General features: G+C 43.0%; 1 protein-coding gene across 4 annotated transcripts; it reads left to right on the top strand.

Annotated features, from left to right (window-relative positions):
* On the top strand, positions 1-25970 carry pax2a (paired box 2a). 4 transcript variants are annotated; one of them, XM_084562481.1, is made up of 10 exons: positions 1-153; positions 1729-1894; positions 2937-3134; positions 6589-6674; positions 6831-6950; positions 14752-14927; positions 16932-17052; positions 23932-24033; positions 25413-25499; positions 25715-25970. In XM_084562481.1, the coding sequence occupies exons 1-10, from the start codon at positions 111-113 to the stop codon at positions 25834-25836; spliced, it is 1221 nt and encodes a 406-aa protein (XP_084418607.1). In that variant the 5' UTR covers positions 1-110; the 3' UTR covers positions 25837-25970. The 4 variants fall into 4 exon arrangements, with proteins under 4 accessions (XP_084418607.1, XP_084418605.1, XP_084418608.1 ...); XM_084562479.1 differs by having other exon boundaries at positions 6831-7028; XM_084562482.1 differs by having other exon boundaries at positions 25696-25890.
* Positions 25971-27931: the final 1961 nt, after the last annotated feature.

Genomic DNA, 27931 nt, shown 5'->3' with positions numbered 1-27931 from the left:
CCAACATACACATCGTTGTTGTTGTTGGTTTTTTTACTCTTTTAGAGCTGCATCACCGAGGCGATATCACGGCGACCTCAGTCGATTACCTTTCTTTCCTTTGCTATCCCATGGATATTCACTGCAAAGCAGACCCCTTCTCGGCGATGCACCGTGAGTATGCTGAATTAGTTTACAGACAAAAACACCACAGTGGTGTGACTTTAATTCCCGCTAACTTTAGATCCAGTGCGTCTGCAATGATTTCAGTCAGATTTGCGCAGAAAGTTTGAAATATTTTAGTTAGAAATATTGAAATATGAAATGTATATTTATTTCACCTTCACTACGTCTCGTTATTCTCCGGGTTTTTCATTCTGTATCTCATGTAAACACAGCTCGCAACGATTTATCCTTTTATCTGTACCTTTATTTATTTATGCAGATCGCCCATTTTCCTGCAAATCATTGGCAACGTTTTACCGGAAAACTCTTAAAAATATTTTAGTCGGTTTATCCCCGTTCATTTTAACTGATTAAAATGAGATTAAGGCGCGGAGAAAATAATAATACCGGATGCTGAAATGCTTTAAAACGTGAAGATTCTGGCTAACGCGTAAAGGCGCATGGGAGAGTTTTATTTTATTTTATTTTATTCGAGTTTGTGCGAAAACTTTATTGACTCCATTGAAACGATGAGCCGTGAGCTGCTTTGTGCAACATTAACTGTTAAAGTGTGAAAACACAAATTCCTCAATTTAAATACAAAGCTTTTATTACCTGTGAAATGACAGTAACCTTTAGGGAGGCAAGAGCACGCTGTGTGCAAATGATGGTAAACGTGCCAACACATTTGCCACCTCTCTCACTTTAGATTTAATTGCTAAAGAATAAAAGTGAGGGCACAAACTGGAGCATTCGTTTTTGTTGTTGTTGTTGTTGCAGCAACTTCATTTTTTCCCTCTATATGATATGCGTAAAGAAGACCCGGACTCTGCCTAAATTATTTATCCCTCCTCATTCGCACAGTCGGCATTTGTAATATGAGTTATCAAAGCGTATTTTAATTATTTACAATAATTGTGCAAGGAAAATTAAACAGGTTGTAACATAATATCTGCGACATGTGTTAGGCTGCAGTGGAGGAGATGCTTTTGGAAAAATATTGCCAGACCAGACCAGTGTGCAGTTTTTACTGCTACTATTATTATTGTTTCTTGAATTTTACGGCTATTCAAAAAATTAAAAAATTAAAAAGACAGAAAAAGGAAACACAGAGATGTTTTAATTTGTAGTGTACTTAATTTTATTTGGTGTGTTTTCATTTTTGCGTATTGTATTTGAATGCAACACAATACTTTTACAATGAACTCGTTTTCATTTTGGCTCCTTTAATTCGTATTATACTTATTATTAATAATAGGTGTAGTATTAGTACTGTTATCAGTATTATTAATATTATCCTTTGATCAAAGATATTTCGAATTCACGAAGCAACAAAAGGCTGTTTGCCAAAATTTCCGTCTTTGTGCTCATAAATGAGCATTGTACCGTGTGTGTGTGTGTGTGTCAACGTTAAAGTGGCTGTTACGCTCAAAATACAACAAGCACTTTAGATGCAAACACACAGTACATCTCTCTCCCGCAATATAAAAAAAGAATCCACCGTGAAACCTCATAAGGAGAGGCCGTGACTTCTGCAGGTATGTAATGTTATGTTCCCCCGTCTTGCTGTTGTATCCCACGCAGGGCACGGCGGTGTGAACCAGCTCGGCGGGGTGTTTGTGAACGGCAGACCCCTCCCGGACGTGGTGAGGCAGCGGATCGTGGAGCTGGCCCACCAGGGCGTCCGGCCCTGCGACATCTCCAGACAGCTACGGGTCAGTCACGGCTGTGTCAGCAAAATCCTCGGCAGGTAAAAGGGGGGATCCACCACAACGTGAGCCCTTATGTGTGTCAAACATCAATCTTCTATAGCTCCTATGCGCGCACCCAGCTCTATATCAGCCTCAGTCATCGGTTATATAGGCAGGTCATTTTTTTTTTTCTTTCCTTCTCTCTTTTTTTTATTTTTATTTTTTTGCTTGAGCACAGCAGTTTTGCGTCCGAGATTTTCTATCCATCACCTGCAGCCTCGCAAGAGAAACGCATAATAATCACGTAATAAATGTTAGAAGGGGAGGTTTAAAGCAAAACAATAATGATAAAAAATAAAAATTCCCAGTGAAACATGAGGCTGTAGAAAAAATAAAGGAGACTGGAGGTGATAAGGAAAATACTTTAATCATGAGTAGTCAGATGTGCAGACACAATTTGGAAAAAAGCAAAACAACTATAACACCCCACCGCCACTATAAACTTTCCGTTCCTTTATTTTTCCGTCAGTGTAAAAGTTTCGACCTGAACAATTAGAGTATTTTACTTCAGAGCACAAATGCTGTGAGATAATATTTTGAAATATATTTTTTTCAGCTATCAGAAGGCATTTCAGAGGTATTTCATTTCACACACACTGAATGTTTTGTCACCAACATTTACCAGTAGGTCATGGTGGCATGTCGTGCATGCTACTGTAAGCTCATGGAGACTGGAAATGAGGTCTAAACTGTGCTCTTACAGCTAAAACTGTCCTTTGTTCTGTCCGTCTCACTGCTCATGTTGTTTAATTTTAATTACACTGCTTTTCGTTGAAAACCCGCCCTGTTCGCCTTCCAGCTGACACTCAATTAAGCCCATATAACAGCACACTTCCAGACCAGTTAATAGATTAATGCCGCCATCATATTCGTAGGTAAAATTCGCAGTATGTGTAACTGCAAGAAGGTCGATGGAGATTTGCTTCCACACAAGCGATTTTTTTTTTAAAGCCACCTTTTTTTCTCATTGATCACACGATTGACTTGGTTGTTGAATTAAGGAGGGATCCATTCAGGAACACTCACTCTGTCCCCATGTAGGTACTATGAAACCGGCAGTATTAAACCCGGAGTCATTGGTGGCTCCAAACCAAAGGTTGCAACTCCGAAAGTGGTGGATAAAATTGCAGACTATAAGCGCCAGAATCCAACCATGTTCGCCTGGGAGATAAGGGACCGGCTACTGGCTGAAGGCGTCTGCGACAACGACACAGTTCCCAGCGTTTCATCCATCAACAGGTAGGTGGAAATAACAGTTTAATTTGTTATCACATTAAAGAATGCGTGCCAGACTGTTCCAAAACGCGCAGGTGGGCTCGATTTTAAAAGGAGAAAATGTGGAAGTGCGCGAGGGAGGAAATCCGTGACGTGCGTAAATTGGATAAATCATACCCGAAACAAGCAGATATCTGTTTTATCTCCACGCGCAAGGCTGAACTATAGTCATTTCCAGCCGAGCCTATCCGGGGTGGTCTCACAAGTGCAATTCAATCCCCTGTGCGGCCCTCCGCAACAACACGGGCAGCACGGGAGCTGAGGCTGGGGCCACGAAGAATCACATCTGTCTCGATAAAAACCGATCGATACCGCGTAACCAGATCCAGAGGCAGACGGAAATACCCAACAAAGTCGTTCAATAGGCCGACCACACTGCGACAGAGGCGGCTGCAGCAGCCTCTTCACTGCCAGGCAATTGCTGTGTTTTCCAACAGCGAGTGTGGAGCGATAACAGAACGCATATTTAGGCGTGTTATTAATATTATTATTATGATTATTATTACTATTAATATTATTATAGATTTTACAACTGTGATTATTATTATTGTAGAATAAATCTAGAAAATTAAAGAAAATCTAAATAACCCCGTCCTCAAAAACGTGTTGATGAGTAAACGGACTATAAAAGAGTTTCTGTTCCACTGAAGCAGCAAAATCAGCAGACACCCTACACCTTCACCTTTCCACATGAAGCGGGACAGCAGTGGACAAAGTGTCTTTAGACAGAGGACGCTGGTGAAAAGCCCCACTGCATGTGTGCAAAGTGAAAAAGCCCCGTAGTGCCTGCCAGTGATGAACTTTGGTTAGGAGGCACTGTTCCAGAGAGCTGGTCATCAGCATTACATTTTAATGAGCTGGAGAGAGTCTCATAACGCATTCAGCTAAATGTAGGGAGATAGTTGAGTCTTAAAAAAAAAAAAATATATATATATATATAAAAGTAGAAAGGGAAAAAATTTTTTAATATTAATATTAATCAAGCTGTCTTGGAAATTCTAGTTTCAACAGGTTTTATGGCACCAGTCACTGTTTTGGTTGTTGTTCCTAAAACCAAGGGCGCATTGTTTTATTGTGTTTGTGTTTCACATGCTGCTGTTGGATCTGTAGGGACATCTGTGATGATCTGATAACTTTGAGCTTTGTGGAAAAGCACAATTAGGAGAAATTGTGTCCTTTGAAACTGCACCGGCTTGCACATTAATAATTAACACCAGACTTTTGTGGCAGTGCTCAGATCTGCATTTTCATTCTAAAAGCATGGCCTCCCCAATCACAACACAGCAGTCGATGAACTTCACTTTTGACTTTTAACCAAAGTGTGCAGTAGCCTAGTGTAGAAGAAAGGTGAACTGGACATTTAGTTTGCTGCATAATATGCACAAGAGTATTGTGAAAATTTAATATTAAATCCAGCGGCAGTTTCTGGTAATTTACACACTTGTTAAAAATAATTTAAGTCTTGCCGTTGTTAAAGGGAGGATTGAGAATGATGTGGGGGAAGAAGAAGGGAGGAATATAAGTGTCAGAGGAGGGCAAGGGGAGAGAAAGAGACAGTGGGACCCTGGTGGTCTCTGTGGTTAAGGAGCTGACCTCTGCTCTGTTGACTAAAGAGGATGTCCTGGCTTTAAACACATTTTTCCTGCATGAATTATTAAAGATTACACAGAGACTGGGTTGCACTTTGTTTTGTTGTCGCACAGCGGAGTTTCCACCCGCTGCACCATGCCCACTGGACAAAGGCATACCCATGAGCAGCTTTCAATCATATTGATCCATATTTTAAAATTTCTGTGGGGATTTTTTTTTTCTTTCTTTTTACAGCAGCAGCCAAACACCGGTATCGTTAATTCACAAACCCAAATTGCTTATTCAATACCAACAACATGGACTCGAAACAAAGTCCTTGAATTTATGAGACTCCCTCGAGTCATGAGGTCAGATAACTGTTGTGGTGAGATGTTAGAAATTCAAATAAAATATTGATGTGTGTTTTCTGGAGGAGGCTACTAGCCTTTGTTGCCCTGCCCGAAGGAGAGAGTATGGAGGACACATGAGATAGTGAGGGGAATGAAAAGAGTCTGATGTACATTTATGCCCACGAGGAAGTTAACCCCATCGCTGCCAGATTTAGAACTAGTAGTGTTGCTGAATGCTGCTTGCACATGTGAGGATCCTTTGCCTCATCTGCAGTCCACCTCGAGTGAAAGCGCTTCCGTGTGGGATTTCTATCTGCATACAGTGCTGCCTGTTATTCAATGATCTCACATTTTTCTGTCAGTCAAAAGATTACCGTAGTCACGGTTTAATGTAATGCGATCATGTCCCATAAGAGCTGAATCTGAGCCCGTGTAAATCCCGCTGTTCGTGTCAATTTTGCTAAAAGAATTACAGCAATCATAAAATTTACAAACGTAAAATCATCTCTAAGGCTTTTCACTCTTGTCATTTTAAAATCACCGTGACACCTGCTTTTTTTTTATTTTTTTTATTTATTTATTTCAAAGTGCAGCCCAGATTAAAAGGCATTACATGTGGCAGTGGTCTCAGCCTGGCCCAATAAGATACTATTGCTTTCCTGTCACATATAATTTATAGATCACCATTTGCATTTGCTGTTCCACACCAGCATTCGTCGTCAACTTTTCTATCTGGGAGCCCCAATCAATAGGCTCTGATCCTCAGAGAGCCTGGAGGATTCCTGTGTGCTGCACTTGGCAAGCAAAAAGACCAAAAACTACAGCAGACACCTGAGAGGTGAAATGCAGACGTATAAAATGATTTAGAGAAGCGAAAGAGAAGAAAGAGAGGGGAGCTTTGAGAGACAGCCACTGGAAAGTACAGCACGCTGGACAGTAAGGAGAGTAGAAATGAGAAAAGAGGATGAGGGTGGGAGTGAAAGATCACGTTTGAGAGGTGGAGAGAGAAAAAGAGAGAGCGGGGAGAAAAGAGGGAGTGGGGCGCCGGAGAGGGAGATTATTAGAGTTGGCCAGGTAGAGCCAGTGAAGCTGATCATTGAGGTGAATTGATGTGATTTCATGCTTTGTTTGCAAGATCATTCAGACCAAAGTGCAATGAAGACTTTCCCGCCACATCACATCTTACTGGTAGAGGGACTTTATCATATTTCTAACCTCAGAATCCAGCTAGATTGAATCCACAATCTCAGGGGGCAGCCCCTATTCAGCCTCACACAGGAGCAGAGAGATTGCCCCTAAAGCCCCGAGATTGGCTATTTGTGACAGGGGCCTGAATATGAGGATACAAGCGGCCCAAGCGATGGAGCACTTGTACATGCACAGGCGTAAGTGGACGTGATGTGCTATGTTTAAGCGTCCCAGGGTGGCCGGTCCGGTGTGAAATCTCAATGCTCTGGAAGCAGTATTGATTGATCCATATCTGTTGTTCACTTTGCCAGGATTATCCGCACCAAAGTCCAGCAGCAATTCCACCCGTCCCCTGACGGATCTGTTACGCCACTCTCCACGCCCGGCCATACCATAGGTAAGCGCTATACGAGGCTACACGCAAATTAAAGCCTAGTCAATTTAGCCAATCAGAGCTGCTGAAAGAACAAGAAAACCTTAACACATACGTGCATTCACCAGCCGCACTCATATACTACACACACACACACACTAACTCAGCTTTCTCCATCAGTACCCAGCACAGCCTCCCCTCCTGTGACCAGTGCCTCCAACGATCCCGTAGGATCCTACTCCATCAACGGCATCCTGGGTATCCCCCGCTCCAACGGCGAGAAGAGGAAACGAGATGAGGGTGAGGGAGACACACAAGATCCCTTTGTTTTCCATCCCTCTAATTCTCTTCATCACTCGTCTCCTACTTTTTTCCTGTGTGTGAAGAAGATGGCATTTATGACAGCGCTGCAGCCAAGTGTGTTTCTGTGTGCTGTCTCCAGTGACTTGTTATGTTGTATATCAGGCAGGGCGAGTGTTGAAAGAGTGCTGTGATTCAATCAGCTTTTTGATGCCCTGTGTTTTACCATACAGAGCTGCATCTCAATTTTAAACCAACGCTCAGATGTATTGTAGATATCCCATATAGCTGTCATACAACTCTAATCCCCCTTGGCATCAGCTCTGCTGCTCTGCGCCTTCATTCCTATAAAATAAGAGCAAGGCAGGAAAAGGAAGCTTCAATGTCTTGATCCAATCAGTACAAATGTACAAGCTATTTAATATGCTGCACATTTCTGATTAGAATTTTTGTTCTGTTTTATTCTGCGGTAATGCATTAACATGTTTTAAAAAAGCACAGAACATCAAGAACAGAATACGATAAGAATAAAGCATATTTTACAATACACTAGCAGGGGACAGGCAAGCAAATAAACCTAGATACGCTCAAAGATTAAGTGGAAGCCTATCCGGTCCAAGCCAGAATTTCTCATTCCTAGGCAAGAGAATGGACACACACTGCTTGAGGGCTAATAGATTATCGGTTGTGCAAACAATTGGCTTTTTTAATGCCTATGAATTAACATGTCCCTGGTGGAGGCCTGAACAGGTGTAGGAACAGACCGGTGGAGGCAGGGAAGGGGCTGCGCGTGTGCCTGTGTGTGTTCGTTCGTTCGTTCATTCGTGTGTGTGTGTGTGTGTGTGTGTGTGTGTGTGTGTGTGTGTTTCTGTGCTTTGAGGTGGCTGATGGGATGATATGGTTGAAAATGATCTCAAAGAGCACTTATCAAAACAGGCCACTTCCTTCTTTTATGTTTCTGTCTCTTTAGTTCTCTGGAGTGGCAACCACTTGGATGGAAGGAAAATAGGACATTGTAAGTTGAAGTTAGACAACCTTGTCTTTTGCTTTGGTCAATCCGACCACAACTCTCTCTTTTCTGCTGCTGTCTTTGCTCTTCCAGGGTTATGAGCTCGTGAGGTGTGGCGGGCGGAGGGGAAGGTTTTTCCGATAAATAATCTCCCGAGAAATTAAAATAAATCAGGCTAAAGTGACTGTGGAAAATCATATTTTCCACATAATGGCATGCAGTTCAATATACAGTAATGCGCTGTGTAGCTTATTCAGAATTGTTACCAGACAAAGCTGTGGATTTTCATAAACAAGACGCAGTTCAGATGTATATTTTTACTAATCCTTATCTTTAAAAAACTCAACCTCGTTACAGATTTTGTCTTTATCTATCATTATTATTATTCATACTCAGTTTCCCACATTTTTAGTAATATTTTGAACAGTAGCAAAGGTCTATTCTGCCTGAGCTGCTAGAGTACGTTACCAGCTTAAATGTTAACATACCTCTCTGTCAGACTAACTGTAAATAGACAAACTAGTAAATAAATAAATTGAAAATAAGGGGAGAACTAGCGCAGGAAAGCATTTTCACATTTATAATGTACTGCTTCTGAGTCGTAGGACTTTCTTGCATGTCACTGATTTTGAGCCCCGTGTGTGTGTGCCTACACTGTGATATTTTGACCATGCTAAATATGAAAAAGCATCGTACATCCGCTGGTGTTGTGGTGGTGGTGGCGGCTTGTGATCCTGGTGTGACTGAAGTCAGCGGTTGCCCTTTTAGGAAGAAAAAGGTCCCCATTACTGCAGGGCTGTAGAGATAATGTAGTGTGACACGCGTTATGTACACCGGGTCCCCGTAAGACGAGCTTCAGGGACATAGGTGCCATAAGAGCTATTAATCTGTCCTTGTCATGTGTTATTGCAAATTAAAAGTAGCATGTTACACCGGACGACTTTGAGTGAAGACGGGAGGAGGAAATCGAGAGACAGAGGAGCAGGGAGGGGTGAAAAAAAAAAGTGGGTTTATAAAGGGAGGAGGGAGGAAAAAGGTCCTGGCAGCCTCAGTGAGAATTGAGCAAGGATTAGTTTTAGGATTTGTGCATGCGTACACACACATACACACACACACCTGTGCACGGAAACGCGTGTGTTGTTTGTGCGTAACTTTGTGGCTTCAGATGCTCTTCACATAGTGAACATAGTGACATTTAAAAAGAATTTGCAATTCTGCAGAGAAAAGCTATTAATTCACAAATTAACACCCCACCCCACCCCCCTCCTCTATCTTGGATGTGCAAGCTATCGAAAAGACAAAAGAAATAGCCTTAAGGGGGGAAAAGAGAGAGTCTCAGTCCTATCTGTGGAGAGATTGGTTTGCATGTCTGCAAGCAGCGATACCAATTATGCCAGTGCTGGGAGAATGCGTCTCAATGCGCCCCTCTCCTTTGCCCCCCCCACCTCCTCCTCCCACCACCATCACCACCACCACCGCCGCCGCCGCCGCCACCCCACCCCGAATCTATCCATAGCCAGATTTATTTGTGTATCTCATTACAGGAAATGGAATGTTGTTCCTGCCAAATGCATTAATAGTGAAGTGGGGAAATTAGCCTGTTGTACAGCATGCTCTCACTCAGTCATTTAAACCTATGGTGGAGGTAGAAGCCAAGAAAAGACGGAGAGAATTGGGTGACAACTGCTGTGTGATTGTGGAATGTGTATTACAGCACGAGAAGTCTATGAAATCATTTAAAAAGTTTGAGCCTTCCGGTAATTTTTTCGAATGTGATTTTGAGCTGATGAATAAGTGATTTGCTTTTCAGTACTCTGTTAATTTCTAAAGAGAAATGCAGTTTTTATGATTTGTTTTATGTAAATTGAGTGTTTTCCTAGTCCGAGCATGCAGTGACAGGTCACTCCTGACCTCGCTGCTGTTTGCAGTCAGGTTGATGTGACCTAAGTGTATGTTTCTCTCATCGCTGGCTCACCACATCCTGGATGAAGCCCAGCGGAGCTCTGGGGAGGACAGGCAGTAGGGAGCTGCGGTGATAAATTAGTTGAAGAAAGCAAAGGTCATAACTTGTGATTGTAGCGTGGGTGTGGGATGAGTGTAGAAGGAGCTGATGAGCGTGTGAGAGGGGAGAAAAAAAATATGGCCCAGCAGGTTGTTCGTTCATGACATAAAAGAACGATCGCAGGCAGCCGCCGGAATCATATCAACCTTGCTCAATAGCTGGAGGGGGAAAAAAATGAATAAAGTCGCTGTTTTGATTTGTTCACATTTGATATTTGGCCCTTTTGGAGATTGTCCAGAGACTATCTTTTAACACTTATGACCCATTTGTGGAGTTTAAATCAGTTAGTGTATGGATTTGAACCTACACTGGTTGACTAGTCAAGCCGCTCCATGACAATGAGTCAATAGAGGATCACTTTAGAAAATAAATGCATCCAGAGCGAGACAGAAAAAATGGAATCATGAGCACCATGATGGCCCTGATGGGCTGTGTGTGCGAGAGAAAAGCCCAGGTTTGAGAGGGGCCACAGAGCGTAACATAGAGACAAGAAGCTGTTAGGGCCCTGACAGTAGAGGAGGCACAAAAGGGTCCACATTGCATTCCTCCCCCTCCTCCTTCTCTGCTCTATCTCTGTTTTTCTCCTCAATATTTCATCTCTCCTCATATTGTCCCCCTCTTCTTTTCGAGTCTCGTGGTTCAACTGCTTGCGTTGAGCAACGCGGCCGCACGAGAACCCAAATATACTTGTAAACAGTGCACGACGAGATCCTTTGCAAAAATATAAAGAGAAAGAATTCACTCAGAGGAGAGGAATCATGTCAGAGAAAAGTCAATTACGGGCAGCAATGCCGAGAATTAATGGAGCGATGCATTACTCAGCTTGAGGAGGGAGAAAAGGCATGAGAAAAGTAGGGATACGTTAATTGCATTTCCACAAATACGCGCCACACAGGGTGGCAACGTTAAACGACCGACTGGTCCAGAGGAGGGAGATGAAAGCAGAGGAGGACAAAGAAAAATAAGACTTGGGAGTAGAGTCATACTAGTGGGAGAGGGTGTAATGCAAAAAATATCATTATTTTCAAGTCCTTTTTGTTTGTAATTTACAGCCAAATGATGTGTTTTCTTAAAACAAATTGTTTTCGGCGCAAAGGATTATATTGTAGCAGTCTCATTAGGATACTTTCATTTGTTAATATAATTGCAGTGTGTTTCAAACAGAGAGTAACAATGACTTTGAGTCTCAACAGTTTTGTTTAAATCATCATTTTTTTTTCCCCTACAAAAATTCCTCTAGAATAAATTAGGAGAGGTGTAGTCAGAAATCAAACTACCAAGCTTACATTAAAAGGCCAACTCACACAAACTATCTGACTTTATTATGGACTCACAAACTGGATCTGAATATCAGTGCACTTTCTTTGATTTAGTGTAAACTTCCTTCATTGGCTCAGGTCTCAGAATAATAATAATAAAAAAAAAATAAAGTAAATAACTGGAGTGCTTCAAAACACTATCGACGCAGCATCAGCGCTGACAGTGAGAGCAAATATCAAATAAGAATCAGTATGCCTGCTGACAGTCAGTACACTGGTTGGCGGTGCTAAATCGAATTAATAAAGCTCTTAAACACGCCACAACATAACAGGATCTTAACAGCCATGGCAGGGCTGCTGCCTCTCTCCTTTCTCTCTCTCGCTCTCTCTCTCTCTTTCTCTCCCCCACCCCACCCACTTCTCTCCTTTCCGCTTCAGAGGTTTCATAAATATAGCTAGCTTACAGGGAAGGAGTGTTCACCCTCTGGGTATGCCAGTTTGTTTGTGCTCTGTTTTTTTTTGTTTTTTTTTTCCTCCAAGCTCAGCGGCATTTTAAAAAACATCAACAAATGATCCACAATTTGCGATAGCATCATTTCACCTATCAGCGGAGGACGAATAAGTAGACGGTCGACTCGCAGCCTCTGATCTAGGGAAGCCCATGTCATTGATTTACGGAGAGAGCCGGGCGGTGTGTAGGAATTCATTTGCCTTTCAAACAAGCCTCCACTTCTACTCTTGTCTGAGTTATCTTATCACAGGAACAGGAGAGATGAAAGGAGGACATTAAGTGCCACCATGCCACCACAGGACGTTAACATCCCCCTTAGAGACAAAGCAAAACAGCTTCTAATACGACAGTGGTCTGTTCCACAGTACCTAATGCCACTGGTTAACTGTGTGTGTACAAGTGGCTTAAAATGCACTCACGCCTCACGCTTTGAGTTGATTCAAAGCCACAGAGTCCACTTAAAATGTTTGAATATAAAACTTAAATATGTAACACGACGAGGTCAGATAGCATCTGTTGAGGCTGATCAACGCAAGTATTTGCCAGAGAGCACGCGTGGGAGACCCTTATCTTTATCTCCGTTTGTCTCCTCCTCACACTTTGGTGTTAAAACAAAGAGACGCAGTCAGCTGGGGCTGTGGGAGTGATAAGAGAATACCTGCTGAGACACCCAAAGGGGTTGAAGAAACACTGAGAAAACGAAACAAGCCAGTCAATGAGACGCGCGCACATTCACACAATCTGACAGTCGGGCTTCACACTCCGCTTGACACACCGACTGTCAAAGGAAGAATCTGATTTATTGCAGCTTATGATATATGTCAAACATGAAGCTCTAATGGCAAATTTCTGACAATATATAATTTACTATAACTTTTATTTAACGGTCGAATCGGAACATTTTCGGCCACAAAAATTTTAAATATATTAACATTTATGATTCAAGAGCGTTGAGAATAATGTGTCTGCACCTGACGTGATGAAAAATTCACACTAATTTAAAAACATCATCGGTCTAAATAAGCCTTTAACAGCATCTTGTAATGTTGCTAATATAGATTTAGTTGTTGTTCTTTGTCGGCCCTTGTGATAAAATGCTCACCAGTCAATTAGCAGGTTGCAAAATCGTCTTTTTATTTTGCCACTGAGGCTTTTGCTTAGATGAAAAAAAAAAAAATACGCCAAAAAATTACCTTGACGATGGGAATCTTTGTCCTTTTGCTTTCAGCTCAGAGGAACTGATTAAGTGTGTAAGGAGTTGCTGAGTATAAGCATGCTCCTCCGTAGTGAATGACAAACACTTGCTATTGATCAATCTCGCCTCTTTTCTCAGACCAGCTGATACCAGGTAATTAATGACTCCATTTTCCCCTGTACCACAGACAACAATCGAGTTTTATGCAGCAACACTACTACTACTACTGCTGCTGCTCAACCCCCCAGCTCCCCAAATGCTCCACCCAAGGGAACTGTTTGAAAGAGAAAAAAAAAAGCTAAAATATTCAGTTAACTCATGGTAGGAAAAACACACGTGGCAGGAGAAAAATCAGATTCCTTCGTAAACGTTACACAAAACTAAAGTCAATATATTTTAGCAGGGAAACACACATACTCACACCTCCCCTCCCGCCTACACATACACACGCTCATGCCCAATTGCGGTCCTCTATTCCATTCTCTCCATGGATCTATTTCTTGGTGCGAATCGGGTTCATCCTCTGGCCTCAGCCATTGAAAAAAGGTCAAGCAGCCGAGCAGAATGGCAATAACGCCCCTGAAATGGTACCATCAGTGGAACATGATTGATCAATTGAATTCCATAGCACAGAAAAATGTGGGATTAAGTAGAGTATTATACGCACAATGAGTTGAGGCATGATGTTCATTCCAAGTTCATTTCGCCTCCCTCCTCTGCTAGCGGATCAGGCAATCAATAGCGGCCTTGCATATCATATATCACCGCTGGCTCGCCCAGGAGAGAACATAATCTGCTGCAAATTTAGAATGACAGATTTGTACGGGAGCTAAAGCCCTCATCCGCTGTTGGTGGCGCAGTACGGAGAGGAAAGGGAGGAGGGTGGTGGGAGGCAGCCAGTAGAGTGGAGGTTCCTGGAATGCTGGCGGGAGGTTTTAGCAGTCGATTTCTATTTTTTTTCCCCCAACGCTGAGGACATGATGGGTGAAGCCAGGTAGCTCTGCAGCGGCAGCGACGGGCTCCCTGGCCGAGTTGATAGGGTCAGAGATCAGAAGAACGAGGGAAGCATAGGCTCATTTGTTTATATAGAGTGTGACCAAGTGAGGAAATGCATACGCTTGCCCTCGACGCCCCGTCCTCATTCGGCCCTGAGTACCATCCCCACTCCATTCTGTTTTCCAGAAGACAGGCAATATGTGGGGGATGGAAAGAGAGGAAGAGAGACAGAGAGAGGCAAGGGTAATATGTTCAGGAGGAAATAGTACAGTTAAATAATGGCTCTCCATTTCCCGCTGGCAGAATGAGAGGCTCTGTATGTAATCGCCAGCCCTACTTTCTCCTCCTGAAACACACGGTCTCCCTTACAAGTATATATTTGCACTGAAGGTAATCCATCAATTACCATAGACCTATCACATGATGACCGTGCTGATGGTGGCTGCAAGGAGCGGTGGGAGGCGAGGGGTGGGGGTGGTGGGGAGGGCAGAGAGCCGCCTGAGTGAGTGTATGTGTGTGTGACAAAAGAGAAAGAGAGACAGTGAAAAACAGAGAGGGAGATAAAAGCCAAGACATGATGGCGGGCCTCCCAGAATTTACTACTTTTACTCCGCATGCCATCACTCTCAGATTTTTCACCTCATGCTTATCTCACAGTGCTAGCCGGCTAAAGTAATATCAAGCAAAAAGACCGGAGCCATGTCCTGATGCACAATGTTGTCGTCCTCCCTCCCCCCCTTCCCTTCTCCCTCTCCTTTTTTTTCTCTAGATGGCTCTGATGGCTCAGGCCCGGGTAGCGACTCTCAGGGCAGTGTGGAAAGTTTAAGGAAGCACCTGCGAGCGGACGCCTTCACCCAGCAGCAGCTGGAGGCCCTGGACCGAGTGTTTGAAAGGCCTTCTTACCCCGATGTCTTCCCCACTTCAGAACACGTTAAACCTGAACAGGTTTGACACTGATTTTTTTTTTCCTGCACACTGAAATATACTGTACATCACCCTCCTGTCTTCCTGTCTCCCCTTAAGTTGTATCAGTAAAATAATTTACGCCGATTTCTAACATTTGATAGTAAATGTGGGAACGTTCTGACGCAGGTGACAAAAAGCTCTGTGCAACTTCTTGTTCAGAAAAACCTACAAGCATAGGCCTATTACAGCGGATAACCTTTATTTACATTCATTAGACTGTTAAACAACAAGAGACTATTAATTTTTCCATTGGAACTCTATGTGGGTGCCCATGCAGCCTTAGCAGTGCCCTAATTGAGTTCATTTTCATCTCTGCGCGATCGCAGGGAATTACAGCGGCGATAAATCAGAGGGACAGCCCCTCAGCCGGCTATACAGCCCCTAATGCAGCTAATTACCAAAGTGATTTCTACGGCAAGATCAATACCAAAACGAATTGGAAATGACTTGCAATCACAAAGAGCGGAGGAGAAGGTATTAAAAAGGCGAGAGGGGGGTAGAGGAGGGGGGAGAAAAACGGCGTCAGAATGGTCCAGAAAAATCAGTTTTAATTTAATGTAATATTAATCAGACCGCTTTCCACTCTTTCTGTGCGCCTCCTTTTTTTCTCCCTGTTTCCAACACCCCCTCCTTTTCTTAAACTGGTGAAAAGGTGGGATATTAGGCTATTAGGGGCTTGTCTGGTGTCTGCGTCAGGGCATTAAAAAGCCATTTTGAAGAGGCCAGGCTGAATAGGCCTCATCCCTCCCACACTTCTGGCAGCCATGTGGTCAGGTCATTCAGGCCCCTCTGTGCTTGCCACTCGCCCTCCGCCCAGCCCTGCCCAGCCCTACCCACAGCCCATCTGCATGACAAAATGGCTCTTGTGCTGCTGAGGCCCAGCGGAATAGAGAGGAACATCCAGCCTAGTGCCAGGGAACAGTTGTAAGCAGACAATTAGAGTTTATCTGAGATAGAGGCAGACAAGACTGGGGTCACCAGCTCGCCCCTGTGGGACCTCAACCCATTGAGACAAACAGATGCACACACGCACTATGAAACAAACACTCACAGGCACAAATGTGTGCACACACACTTATCCTTTCAAAGAAGAGTTGGGTCGGGAAGTGTCATCTCATTAACCAACGTGATTCGTAACAATGGCAAGCAGAGTCCTAATCTGAGATTAAAGTGAATAAAGAGACACACGTTGGTGGTTGATCCTAACATGAAGTTCTTTTCTGCAGCACAGGATGAGAAACTGTAAAAAAAACAAAAAAAACAATGATGGTTCCAACTTCACAAAATGTTTTACTGAAGTGAAAAAAAAAATGCTATAAAAGCCCCCAGCATAAAGTGAAAATACAAATAAAAGCACAGAAGTCATAAAGCCATACACAATATTTTAACATTTTATCAACCCAGTTTTATGTGCTCATCCTGCAGGCAAAGCACAAAGGCTGATTTTGAGGTTGTACTCCCCTTTAAAAAAACACACCACATGTCTCTCCTGTAACAAAGCCCTGAATGTCTCCTCCCTTGACTGGTCACAGGGATGACTGCAGTGGAGCACAAAGAGCCAGCTGACACCCCGTCCTTTCACTCTTCTCCCAATCCCTCTCTCATCCCTCTGCCTTCTCCTCAGACAAGCCCTAATGCATGCATACATCATCATAGGTCTCGGTAAAGCACGGGGAGCGGGGACTGGTTGGACGGGTTGGAGGGGATGTTCGCAGAATTCACAGAAAATATTCAGAGGGAAGCACAGTGAGAGGATCACAGATAGCCTCCTCAGGGGGTTCGTTCAGACATATTTTATATATTGTCCAAAAAAAAAATAGGGGGAAATCTGCTTTAAATCTGGCATCCTAAACAGGCTTGCTTCCAGCGCCTGAGTGACATTAACCAGATAATAACCTGAACTTGAGGAATGTGAACTTTAATAAAGGCAGTGTGACTCGCTCCCTTTGATTGCCACCTTCTCACTTGTGTGCTTGTCTACAGGCGAATGAGTACTCTCTCCCCTCCCTGAATCCCGGCCTGGAAGATGTGAAGCCGAGCCTTTCCAGCAGCGCCAGCTCCGACCTCGCCTCCAGTGTGTCCCAGAGCTACTCTGTTGTGACAGGTACAATCTGACTCACGCTACACTGATCCCTAAAAGAATATACATAGCTGCAGCAGGCCGTAGACATCTGCAGCAAGCTGGACCAACTTAGTCAGAGCTGTGAACACGATGTAGTGTTCCAGATATCAAATTCTCCAAAAAAAAAAAAAAAAAGTCTCCATCTGTTTTCCAAAACTTTTTTTAATGATATCAAAAAGCTCCATTAAATGCAACATCAGCAGAATGAACATGTTGAGCTGCATCTGGTAAAGATGTTGGCACTTACTGATAATATTTGGACTTGTAATATCTAAGGGATAGATTGCTACAAATTAAAAATCCACAAACTGGTAAAAAAAAAGTCATCATCTCAGACTCATTAAGGCTGCCACTTCCCGACGGCCTTTATAGCTATATAACATACCCAGTACCAAATAAAAAAAAGTACTTAAGGCTCATTTTCAGGCGCTTCGTGTTTTTTTTCTTTTTTGAGAGGGATAGATCGAGGTGATATATATCATCTGAGCCCATTAAATCCTACAGGTCTTCCACACACTGATCCTGACTGGCTATTGTGTTAGCCTGGATTGGCCCGCTAACAGATTGACTGGGAGCACTTCTCATAAGAGACAGCTGCTGTTCTCGCCACGACATGACGTTGTCATCAAAGGCTATCATAGCTTGTTGATTGACAGCGGCTGGAACAGCAGCGTGGCTGGCTGGCTGCCTCTATTGCCGCAGAGAAAGAGAGAGAAAGAGTGACCCAGACACAGTTGCAATGCAGACAGTGAAAGACAAACACTGAAATTACAGTTTTCCCAACTCGTGAACTGATTGCAGCACTCAGTCCCACTGAGAGTCTGAAGGCAATGGCAGGTGCAATGTATAGAATATCTTATATGTCTATATCATACACCAACCCCCCCTACACCGCACTTTGGCTATCTGTTGGGGTTTTTTTTTTTTTGCTCTTCTGTCCAGGTTGATGGCCACCTGGTTAATTGAAATATTGTTTCATTGTGGCTCTTTCCCAGGAGAGGTTCGGTTTACTGACGGCCACGCTGACTCGAGAATTATATGGCAGCCTTTTAATAAAAGTCCCATAATTATGCAGTGGGAATCAAAGTCAATGAGTGTGCTGTGTGTGTGTGTGCATGTGTGAGAGAGTAAGTTAAGAGGTGGACAGCATGATTGAAAACTGCAGTAGCCCTTCTCATATGATCCCTATAGTCCAGCCCCAGACTCAGGAACAGAGCTATGGGAAAAGAAAGACCCCCTTTTTATTCCTGAATATGTGGGAGGTAGCTTTGCCCCAGAAAGTTGGGCCTCAGGAGAAGAAAGGTGTGTTTTTGTCTTTTATGCTGGGCTCCTCCTATGAAAGTGGTCTCGCTCTGGGGAGCACACTCATAGCAGGTGGCCTCCAAGCCACCTGGGGGCCTGGGGCCTCCTGAAGCGATACGTGCAAGGGCCGCACATTGCATAAAGAGAAAGCGAGCCAACGAAAGTTTTTCTTAAAGAAGAGTGTGGCCGCATGTTTTGGTACAGTCATTTAAAAATGCGTTTGCGTAGCTCATCAAATTAAACTGGGAGGTAATATCCAGTAAACTTTTATTACTTAATTTTCACAACTATGCAAAGTAATGCATGAGCCATTTGATTGTGTGTAGGTTGTTAGTGCATAATATTATTTTTTCTGCCATTAGGAAACCCTGTAAATAGGAATGAATGCCAAGCCAAAAAAAAAAAAAAAAAAAAAAAGCTAAATTACCTTCCTCACTTAGGCTAGGATCCAATTATCAATAAATTATGCTCTCGTACTGGATGGAGCTACGAGATTATATTCATTCTTTAAATGTTTTCGGCTCCCAATTAAAATTCATACAGTTATTGATCTTGTTGATTTTTATGTCCTGAAATTTGCATAATCTATTAAAGATGAATGATTAATGAAGTGCTCAGTTTTGCATTCCAGGGGCGCTTGCGAGAGCAATGTCGGCCATCTTTTGTGTCCTCTGTTTACCCTAATGTGTGAAAGAGATTGCTACCTATAGGAGAGGGGGGTGGCAGCCCAATCAGAGAGGGATTTAGTGCACTAAAATGCACCGCGGGGAATTAGTGAGGAGTACAAATCATTTGCAAAAAAATACAAATTATAGATATAAATATCTGTATTACTGCTTTTGTAAATGTTAGTATTTAATTTAAAAAAATAACTATCCAATATCCTCAGTAAGAATAGCATGATGACTCCAGTTCTTGCTAACATTGGCAAGTAGATCATATTAAATTGAATGGCTTCTTGGTATATTTACTTAAAATGCTATTGGCCACGTCTGAGCGGGTAGCATTTAAATGGAGCACTTGCCTCAGCAAGCTGTAGAGGAAATATTGTACGTGTGTGCATCTATCTGCCGGTAGATTAACACTGTGAACCATTCTGTGTGTCCATGGATACAGCATGTCATGACTGGCCGCTGGTCTCTGGCTCCAGTCCAGCATTTGTGCGTCGACAGAGATTTCTACAGAAACCTGAACATAGTAAGCAACTTGTATCAGCCTGCAGATCCTGTACATCTTTAATTCAGTGATTTCCTATCCTAGCAGATGTTTTATGTTTCCAAAGTTAAATAGGGCTTAAGCCCAGTGAGAGTTCAGTGGCCTCTGTGCAGGCTAGGCTAGATAGTAATCCTTAACAGAGCCTTTGGGATGACCAGGTGTAAATGGGCATTCTTCTGACCTAGTACGTCTGTAGCAGATATGAAGAGCTGTTGCTTTTATCTGTGCGTCTATTTCTCAGTCTCTCTATGAGTTGGCAGTACCAGCTTTTCTCTGCTGGGTGGCGAACAACAAGCAGCCACCTAACCTGCGGTTCCTGGTGTGTGGCCTGGTGACAAACGGCTTGTCTCAGCTCAGTTAACGCCTGCAGCCGCAAGCTTGGAAATTAATGTTTATATCACCCCCCCACCTCCCCCGAAATAGCACGCTAACCTTTGAGCACACATTTGATAATGAATGACGTTAAACATGTGGATGGGGAATTCAAGCTTTTTGTCCCTGCAAAGATTCTTTACTCATTGACAATTAGATGCAGCCACCGCTGCTATTTCACAGAGCAAAAGCAGAGGTTTGCATACTGTAGTTGAATGTAGTTGGAAGTTTTGGTTCAAAAATAAATAAAAGTTCTCTGTAGGTTGAATGCCAGCCTTTGAAAACAAGAGTTCTAGCAGTAAATGGTTTTCGCAAACAAAGTTGAGAGAAGCCTGTTGTAGCTATATCTGGAAGCATCACTCTAAGGATTGTTGCAGGTTCTTAACAGACCATTTCTATGGTTGATGGAGTTTGTAGATGTGGTATCAGTGGTGGAGCAGAGACAGATGTTGGAGAACTCTATACCATCTCCCCTCTCTCTGAGATGCGCTTGCTGTGGAGAAAGGTCCCCAAGGACTCTGAGTTTATCTTCTATCTCCATCATCAGGGCCTGTGATTTGACAGGCTCCCTTTACCCGGGCGCAGCCTCGTCTCCAGGACAATAAGCAACACCATGTCTGATTAGTTTCAGAGTTCAGTGGTCTTGAACGCAGCATTTGTATCGGTTGTTGTTGCGCTGTAACCCCCCTGTCTGTTCGACAACGGTTGCTCAGGCGCTGAGAAAACAGAAGCCCTACAGTAATATGCAGGCACACTGGAAACAGACTTGAACTGGACCTTATCCTTAACCTCCGATTGATGTCCAAAAGGTCTGGTGGGTTGTATAACCCGACAACAAGATGCTGCTAAGAATGATAACATACTGTACCTGCATGAGCACGCTCGCAAGCCATAGGAGGTGACAACTGCGCAACCCGCTTTTCAAAACTGTGATACACATTGATTGGATTATGTGTTCCCTAAGCCAATTACCGTGTTTCAACATATTTTCTGTTTTAGGATTCTTCTATGTGCGGTCGCTTAGGTGGCTGGGGTGGATATTCATGTTCAGCTCAGTGTTTCATGAATGTCGGTTAAAATGGTAATGTCTGCGCAATAAAATGCTTTCATGGTGTTTCTGATAGAATCAAACTGCAAATTGTATCTGCTGCAGTGTATCAGTGAGTGCCTGTTTTCTGGCGTTGCATGTCTCCAGATCAACTGCAGAGTTACTGTACTGAAGGCTTGAAGACTTTTTTTTTTTTAATTTTTTTTTTTACATGTTAGCTATAATTAACTGAAGACAGACTCTAAGCACTGGGGATTTGCCGTCATTTCTGAACGCAGACCCCATTTCCAGTAAATTTGTGACAAACTTGGACGGTGACAAAGTTTTGGTCCACCCAATTAAATGCAAAGCCTCATTAGAATATTTTGCCCTCGCGCCAGAGATTCATGGCGACCGTTCTTTTTAATGATCTGATCGTACGTTAAAGACATGCAGTTAACTTTGTGTCGTTTCCTCTATAGTTCTGACGTTGCGAGGAGACGGGATGAATGCATTCACTGTAATTGCTATACCGCTGCCTAAATCCACATTTACAGCTGTCACAAAGAGGGAGAACGAGATTAGAACCTGCTATAGTTTCCTTTTATGGGAAAGCAGTGAGTTGCGTTGCCTGATTCTCTGGTATTAGGTGCTGACCGTGTTGCGTCCCCCTTCCGTAGAACAGCCCTTATCTTAATGAGGAATCGCAACACACAGTCCTGTTGTAAAACAACAATGATGGGGGAAGCAGCTAATGAGGCTATCATGGTCCCGGGAAAGAGCCATCTCTCCCTACAGGCCCCAGCAAACAGAACAGGCTCTGCAGCAGGCATGGCGAGGCCAGAGACAGAGCTCACATTGATTGCATAGGTTCGAGAGGCAGAGCCGGTGGAATGAAAGATGCCAAGACTCATCAGGCAAATTAGATCAGAGCGTAGAGTTTTGAACTGTCTGCAAGCCGATTGTTGGGTTATTTGTGGGAGTGATTTTGTTGTGAGAAAGCAGCCGTGAGATTATGTTGTTTGTTTTTCCAAAACCTTGGGGAAATTTTTTACGCATTTGAGCTTGATTGATCAGGCGCGATGCGTTGCTGCAACATTTCACTGGTGTATGTTTCCACTTAGCTGAGTGAATTACTGCTGGGTGCATATGAGATTATTATTATAAGCTATGTAAAAAAAAAAAAGAAATACAAATCAAGTGGTAAAGACTGCTTATCTATTCAGTATTCATATAAAATGTCTGGTCTTGGGTTATTAAAAGAAAGGAAGTTAACTGCACTTCTTGTAACGTTCCTTATTCTTTGACAAATCAGATCTTTCTGCCTCTGTACAGTAGCTTTTCATTCAACTGTCTGGATATGTACAGAGCTATACATACATGTTACCATGTGAGTGTCTGACCGTACGTGTGGAGCTGCATGCATCATATCAAAGTTTTTTTTTCCCTTTTCTTTTTTTGTCCATCTGCCAGACTCTCACCCGTCATATCCACCTTCCATGTGTGTAAAGCGGGAGCCCCATGAGGCATCCTTTGCCCCCTTCACCCCCTCCTCTGTTGGGGATTCTGCTCTAGCTGACATCTTGCCCCACCAGTCCAGCCTCTCTGTAGATGCCTCCACTCCCAGCTACCTTGCTCATGCCCACGGCCCCTGCTACAGCCAGTATGCCAGCCAGCCCTTTATAGCAGGTACAACTTTACCCGTAAAGCCCCGTAGCCAGACAAAGGTTCAGTCGGCCTCTCTCTGACTCACCTCTGTGTTCATTTTTAACACCAAATCAAAGCTGCGTCTCAACTTGATTTGTAGCCTTGCTATTGTGTATACAGGAAGACTGACTGTTCGGCCCTCATTAACAGCGACTCTCTCTCTCTCTCCCCCTTTCCACCCTGCTTTTCTCCACATCTGACCCCTTCCTCGTCTCTCGGCTTAACAAAAGCCCTCCCAGTCCTTCTAGCCTCGTGACAGGCCCGAAGTCTGGGGGGAGGCCAAAAGGGGGGTTGTAAAGGCAGAGATGTAGCGCTGATGCTGGGGCCTGCTTTGGACCCGTAGCTCCCTGTCCTGTGTGCCCCTTCTTCTGGCCGGGCCCGATGCTGTCACTGTTAATTACAGGACTGAATGTGGAGCAGAGAGAGCTCCCATTGGCCTGATGCGCCTGTCAGTTTCAGCTGCTTAGGACATTAGTGTCGGCTCATGAAAACAAGTGACTTTACTCCAAATCACATGCATTTTGCTGTATAACATAGAGGATTTCACCTACTGCATGCTGGGAAAGGCTTCGGCCCTTTGTAGTCCCAAACAGGATAACCGTTTTATAAAATAGATGGACAGCATAAACTGTGGTGCAGCATTTTACATTTTGTTTGTGGTCATTTTTAGCATTTTCAATTACTTTCAGGCCATCGCTAAATAAATAATCTTTCATAAGAAATGAAGTGCTCTGACACATTATAACAGCGGCACTGCTTTTAATCTCAGCCAATATATGCATCATTTCACTTTGGTGATTATGGCCGGTAACATTTTCACAAAATATTTTAATTGCAACATTAACTTCCTGAAGAGATATTGTAGGGGGCGGAAAGTATTTTTCTGGTCATGCTCAAGACCCAGGCTCCTGGTACCTCACCCAATGACAGACCTTGTCTACTACTGTAGGTACTGCTGGCACAATACAGATGTAGTATGTGTTCTTGCAGTGCAGTTGTATCTGACTAATCATGACATAAGCACAAACTTCCAGCCCAAGTCTCTATGTGAGGTGCATTGATTTGCAACCGGGGTCTATCTCCAACCTTAAACAAAGAGCTTCTGTTGACTAATCCTAACCACACATGGGGCTCAGGATGCAAACCTGAACTGGTGTCAGTAGAAAAAAAAGAAAAAAGATTTTAATTCCATATTTGAGCACCCATGTGATACAGAGCATCCTTTTGTGTTCCTGCAGGTCGAGACATGGCCAGCACCACCCTACCTGGCTACCCGCCTCATGTCCCTCCCACAGGACAAGGCAGCTACCCCACTTCCACACTTGCTGGAATGGTTCCTGGTAGGTGATGCTACTTCCTTTTCATGATGCCATTCATTTCATTGTTAGGCGTTATAGGAACTGGAGCTCACCTAAAACGCGTATAGTAGCAAAAGATAGATTTTTTTTTATGCACATTTGCTGTTGAGGCTGTGAAGACCACTTAAAGCATCGCTCTTGACTCAAAAGGATTGAAGCAAGCTTGTTATAGCTGTGTTAGACTGCGGTTAGCATGTGGTTAGCGTCTGTGGATGAGGACATTAGATGAACTCGATAGGCGATCACCACAATCAGTGGCCGTGAGATAGGACAGTTCCTCTCAGTTACACTCCAGCTCCCAGCGCTCATTACCCTCGCCGTGTCCACACAGTGCACTCTCACCAGCCCCGTCGATAAACACTGCTTTTGCTCCTCTCCTCGCCTCCCCGGACACCCTGGGCTGCAGAGCGTATCTCTTTCCCCTCTACTTAACCTGCAGTTCAGGTTCACAGCAAACAGTTAAGGGTCAAAACACAGAGGCGTGGAGGGCCTGTAAATATTTAAATCACTATCTCTCTCAGGGATGAGTTCAAGTTACACAACCACCAGTGAGGATGCTATAGCCGCCAGCGTGTGTAGATCTCTCCTCCAAACAACTGAAAACACAACTCTCTTATTGCTTGGAGACGTGTACCTTTCACGCTGACCAATAATCAAAGCAGGCGTCGAGCATTTACAGCGGCGCTCAGTGTCAGGATGTGATGTAAAAGCTAATCTCAAATGAAATCAAGATTATTCTTTATTAAATTATATGCCACTTTCCTGTGGATATAACCCAAAAACACATGCAAGCACAAATGTGTTCTTCTTTCTGGGTATTGCAGGCTTTTTTTTTTTTTTTTCCTCTATCTGGTGGCGATGCCCTAAGATTTAGTGACTGTCCCCAAACACTGTTAAAGCAAAGGCCATTCTTCAGCAGCTTCATATAAAACCCCAGCCTTTATGGTCTCATAAAAGAAAGAAACCTGCGGACCCACAGCCTCGCTCTCCTGGTATCTGCTCACCCTGCCGTCCTCCCGGCCACAACCTGCGCATGGGAACAAGGGAAAACAATATACAGTCTTCCTGTCTACACAAAACAGGAGTTTTGAAGTGCAGCATCACTGCTGAAAAGCAGCTCAAAGAGTCCCAAGTTTAGAAAAGCAGGGAGGAAATCCATAAAACCAACAGGGGATTAATAAAACAGTCACCTCGAGGGACTGTGGAGGGAAGCGTGGAGAACAAAAATGGCTCCGAAGTGTTGTTGTGACAAGACTCCAATGAAATGTGGTGAAAAGGCGTTTATTGCAGGTTCATGTTATACAAAATATCAATAATTTCTCTTTTGGTGCTTCACTAATGATTACCTATTTGTTTTCTAGGAGGGGACTTTTCTGGAAACCCTTACTCTCATCCACAATACACAACTTACAACGAAGCATGGCGGTTCAGCAATCCAGCATTACTAAGTAAGTGAGTTTGACTTATATAGTAAAATACTGTACATACTGTACATTAAAATACTATTAAATCAAAATTTAAATCATAATATAAAGGCTTCCAGCTCCAAATATTCTCTTTCCTTGGACTATGCACATATAGTATGTGTCTTATATGATGGTTGATCTTTGGTTTCCAACGGCTCGTTCTTCTGTTAACTTTCAGGTTCCCCTTATTATTATAGTGCCGCATCCCGTGGCTCCGCACCTCCCACTGCTGCCACTGCCTACGACCGCCACTAGTTACCCCGGAGACCAGCTCAAACTGCAGGGCCAGAGCTTCGGCCTCCATATTGTCCCTGTCTGAGAAACACTGAGGTCAAAGGGAAGCGAGGTGGAATCCTAAATGAAACCCCGTCGTCGTACGTGATGTTGGAGGAAGGAAGGGCGAGGTCCACAGCGTTGCACCCAGCTCGAGCGTAACACACTTTGGGTCAAAAGGGCCCCCATGCGGGCGTTTGGAACTCACCTGTCATGCCCTCACTCGCTCACCGGCCTGAACATTTCCAGAATGACTTTAAGAGATTATATAAATATATATATTATAAAATATAAATTGAAGAAAAACAGTGTGAAGAATAACATGTGGAAAAAATGTTGTGGGTTTTTAATTTTCTTTGTTGCTGTTGTTGTTGTTGTTATTTTATTCATGGATCCTCACATTCCTTTATGTAACGAACTGCAGTATTTTTCTGCTCTGAAGAGAGAAGTCCAGGGTAGACGACAGTGGTCCCATAGCTTGATAATGTAGCGACGTGAACCAGTGTTGCAGGGCGCCTCTGACACTTAATGAGATCCTGGCTCCACACTGTAGAACGGGCTTTACTCTGGTGCTTTGACTACGTCTTCTGCTCCCATCTTTCTCAGTCCCTCCTAAATGATCAGATAAACACAGCATGCCCTCTGACGACCCTATAGACCAATGGCAACATCACTCCCCCTGTGGCAAACAATCAAACTGTGTAAAAAATGTAAATCATTTCGCAAAGTATTAAAAATATGGCGACCATCCAACTCAAAAGGGTCTTGCCACAGTTTTAAATACTTATTTATTTCTTTTCTGTCACAGTTTTTTTGTCATGTGAACAAATTATCAAAGATTTGTCAGAATAGTTGTCACATTTCCCTCCAGTCATGTCAATGCAAGGTATGGTCCAATGCTTCTTTTCAATATAACCTCAGCTTTTTGGATTTTTTTTATTTTTTATTTTATTTGGTACATTCACTTAAAATGAAGTTTATTTAACAAGTTTAGAACACAAGAGATGAGTTTCTGATTTTCAAAGTAAAAGGGATAACACTGTAACTCGTGAACAGATCCTTTCAGTTCAAACATACTTCATTCAGCTACTTAGTCCCACCACTAGATGCCTACGCAGTTTAGAAAGCTGTATGCAGTTGTGCAAAGCAACTGTGTATTAGCTTCAACAATTGCCTTACAAACCAGTTTCATTCAACCTAAATTCACGTTCTGTTCGACGCAGTTAATTGCCTTTAAAAACACACATTCGTCACCCTCCACGACGTCCCCCTCCCCACATGGGCTGAAAGGAAGTACTGATTCATTTTGCGTTCGGAAACTATTTTGTGAATGTACTCTTAACTACATTTGCCAAAGACTTAGTTTGATATTTAATATTTTATTTACAGTATATGTATGCATAAGTAAAGCAGTATTATCTTTTAAACGCGTACGTCATGATGACTTTTCAGCGGACACGATGCGTATGACTGTAATGGAAAAAAAAAAAGGTGAAATTCAGTGACTCAATATTCCAGCCGTTGCAACGAAACGCTGCTTTATAGAATGATTTGTGAATAATGTGAAGACAATTCTTCTCTGTAAATATAACGTCTCACATGCACCATTGCAGTATCATACTGGCTCCCTTTGTAGATATACAGACTGAAAGAAAAAAAAAAAAAAACATGCATTACATTTGTGTCTTAATGTAATGTTGTGCTCCGAGGAAAGGCACAACTCCTCTATAACCTATGGCTACGTCTATGGCAGGTTTGCTAACTTCACATAGGTTGTCTTTGTCATTTTATTTTACTTTCATGATATTGTCATGATGATGTTTTATGTCACTATGCAATGAGTTTAATGGCTTTCTGTATCATCTTCTGTTGTTGGGCTCAGAATAAGTAATCCCCATGGAGAACAGCATAAAAGTAAAAAAACAAAACAAACAAAAAAAAAACTAAAGACCTCCAGTGTGAAATTGATACTCTCTGGTTTCACTTTTGCTCCACAAATTCCCTCGAATGAAGATCAAACTGAAGTCCTTGGCAACAATCAAAGATATTGTCCTGTTCGCTGTCTGTAGATGTTGTGATCATTATGTTAATCCAAATACAGTGGTTTCCACGTATAAAAAAACAAAAACAAAAACAAAAAA

The sequence above is a fragment of the Chelon labrosus genome (assembly GCF_963514085.1).
Source record: "Chelon labrosus genome assembly, chromosome: 15".
Taxonomy (NCBI): domain Eukaryota; kingdom Metazoa; phylum Chordata; class Actinopteri; order Mugiliformes; family Mugilidae; genus Chelon; species Chelon labrosus.
The sequence above is the reverse complement of the archived record's forward strand: the minus strand, read 5'-3'. Positions and strand labels throughout refer to the sequence as shown.

Bases quoted from the DNA above. Each gene is read 5' to 3' on its own strand.
- pax2a (XM_084562479.1), top strand. From the start codon at position 111: ATGGATATTCACTGCAAAGCAGACCCCTTCTCGGCGATGCACC. The intron at 7,029-14,751 runs GTGTGAAGAAGA...TTTTTTCTCTAG, and splicing joins GTCTCCTACTTTTTTCCTGT to ATGGCTCTGATGGCTCAGGC. The intron at 17,053-23,931 runs GTACAATCTGAC...GTGTTCCTGCAG, and splicing joins GAGCTACTCTGTTGTGACAG to GTCGAGACATGGCCAGCACC.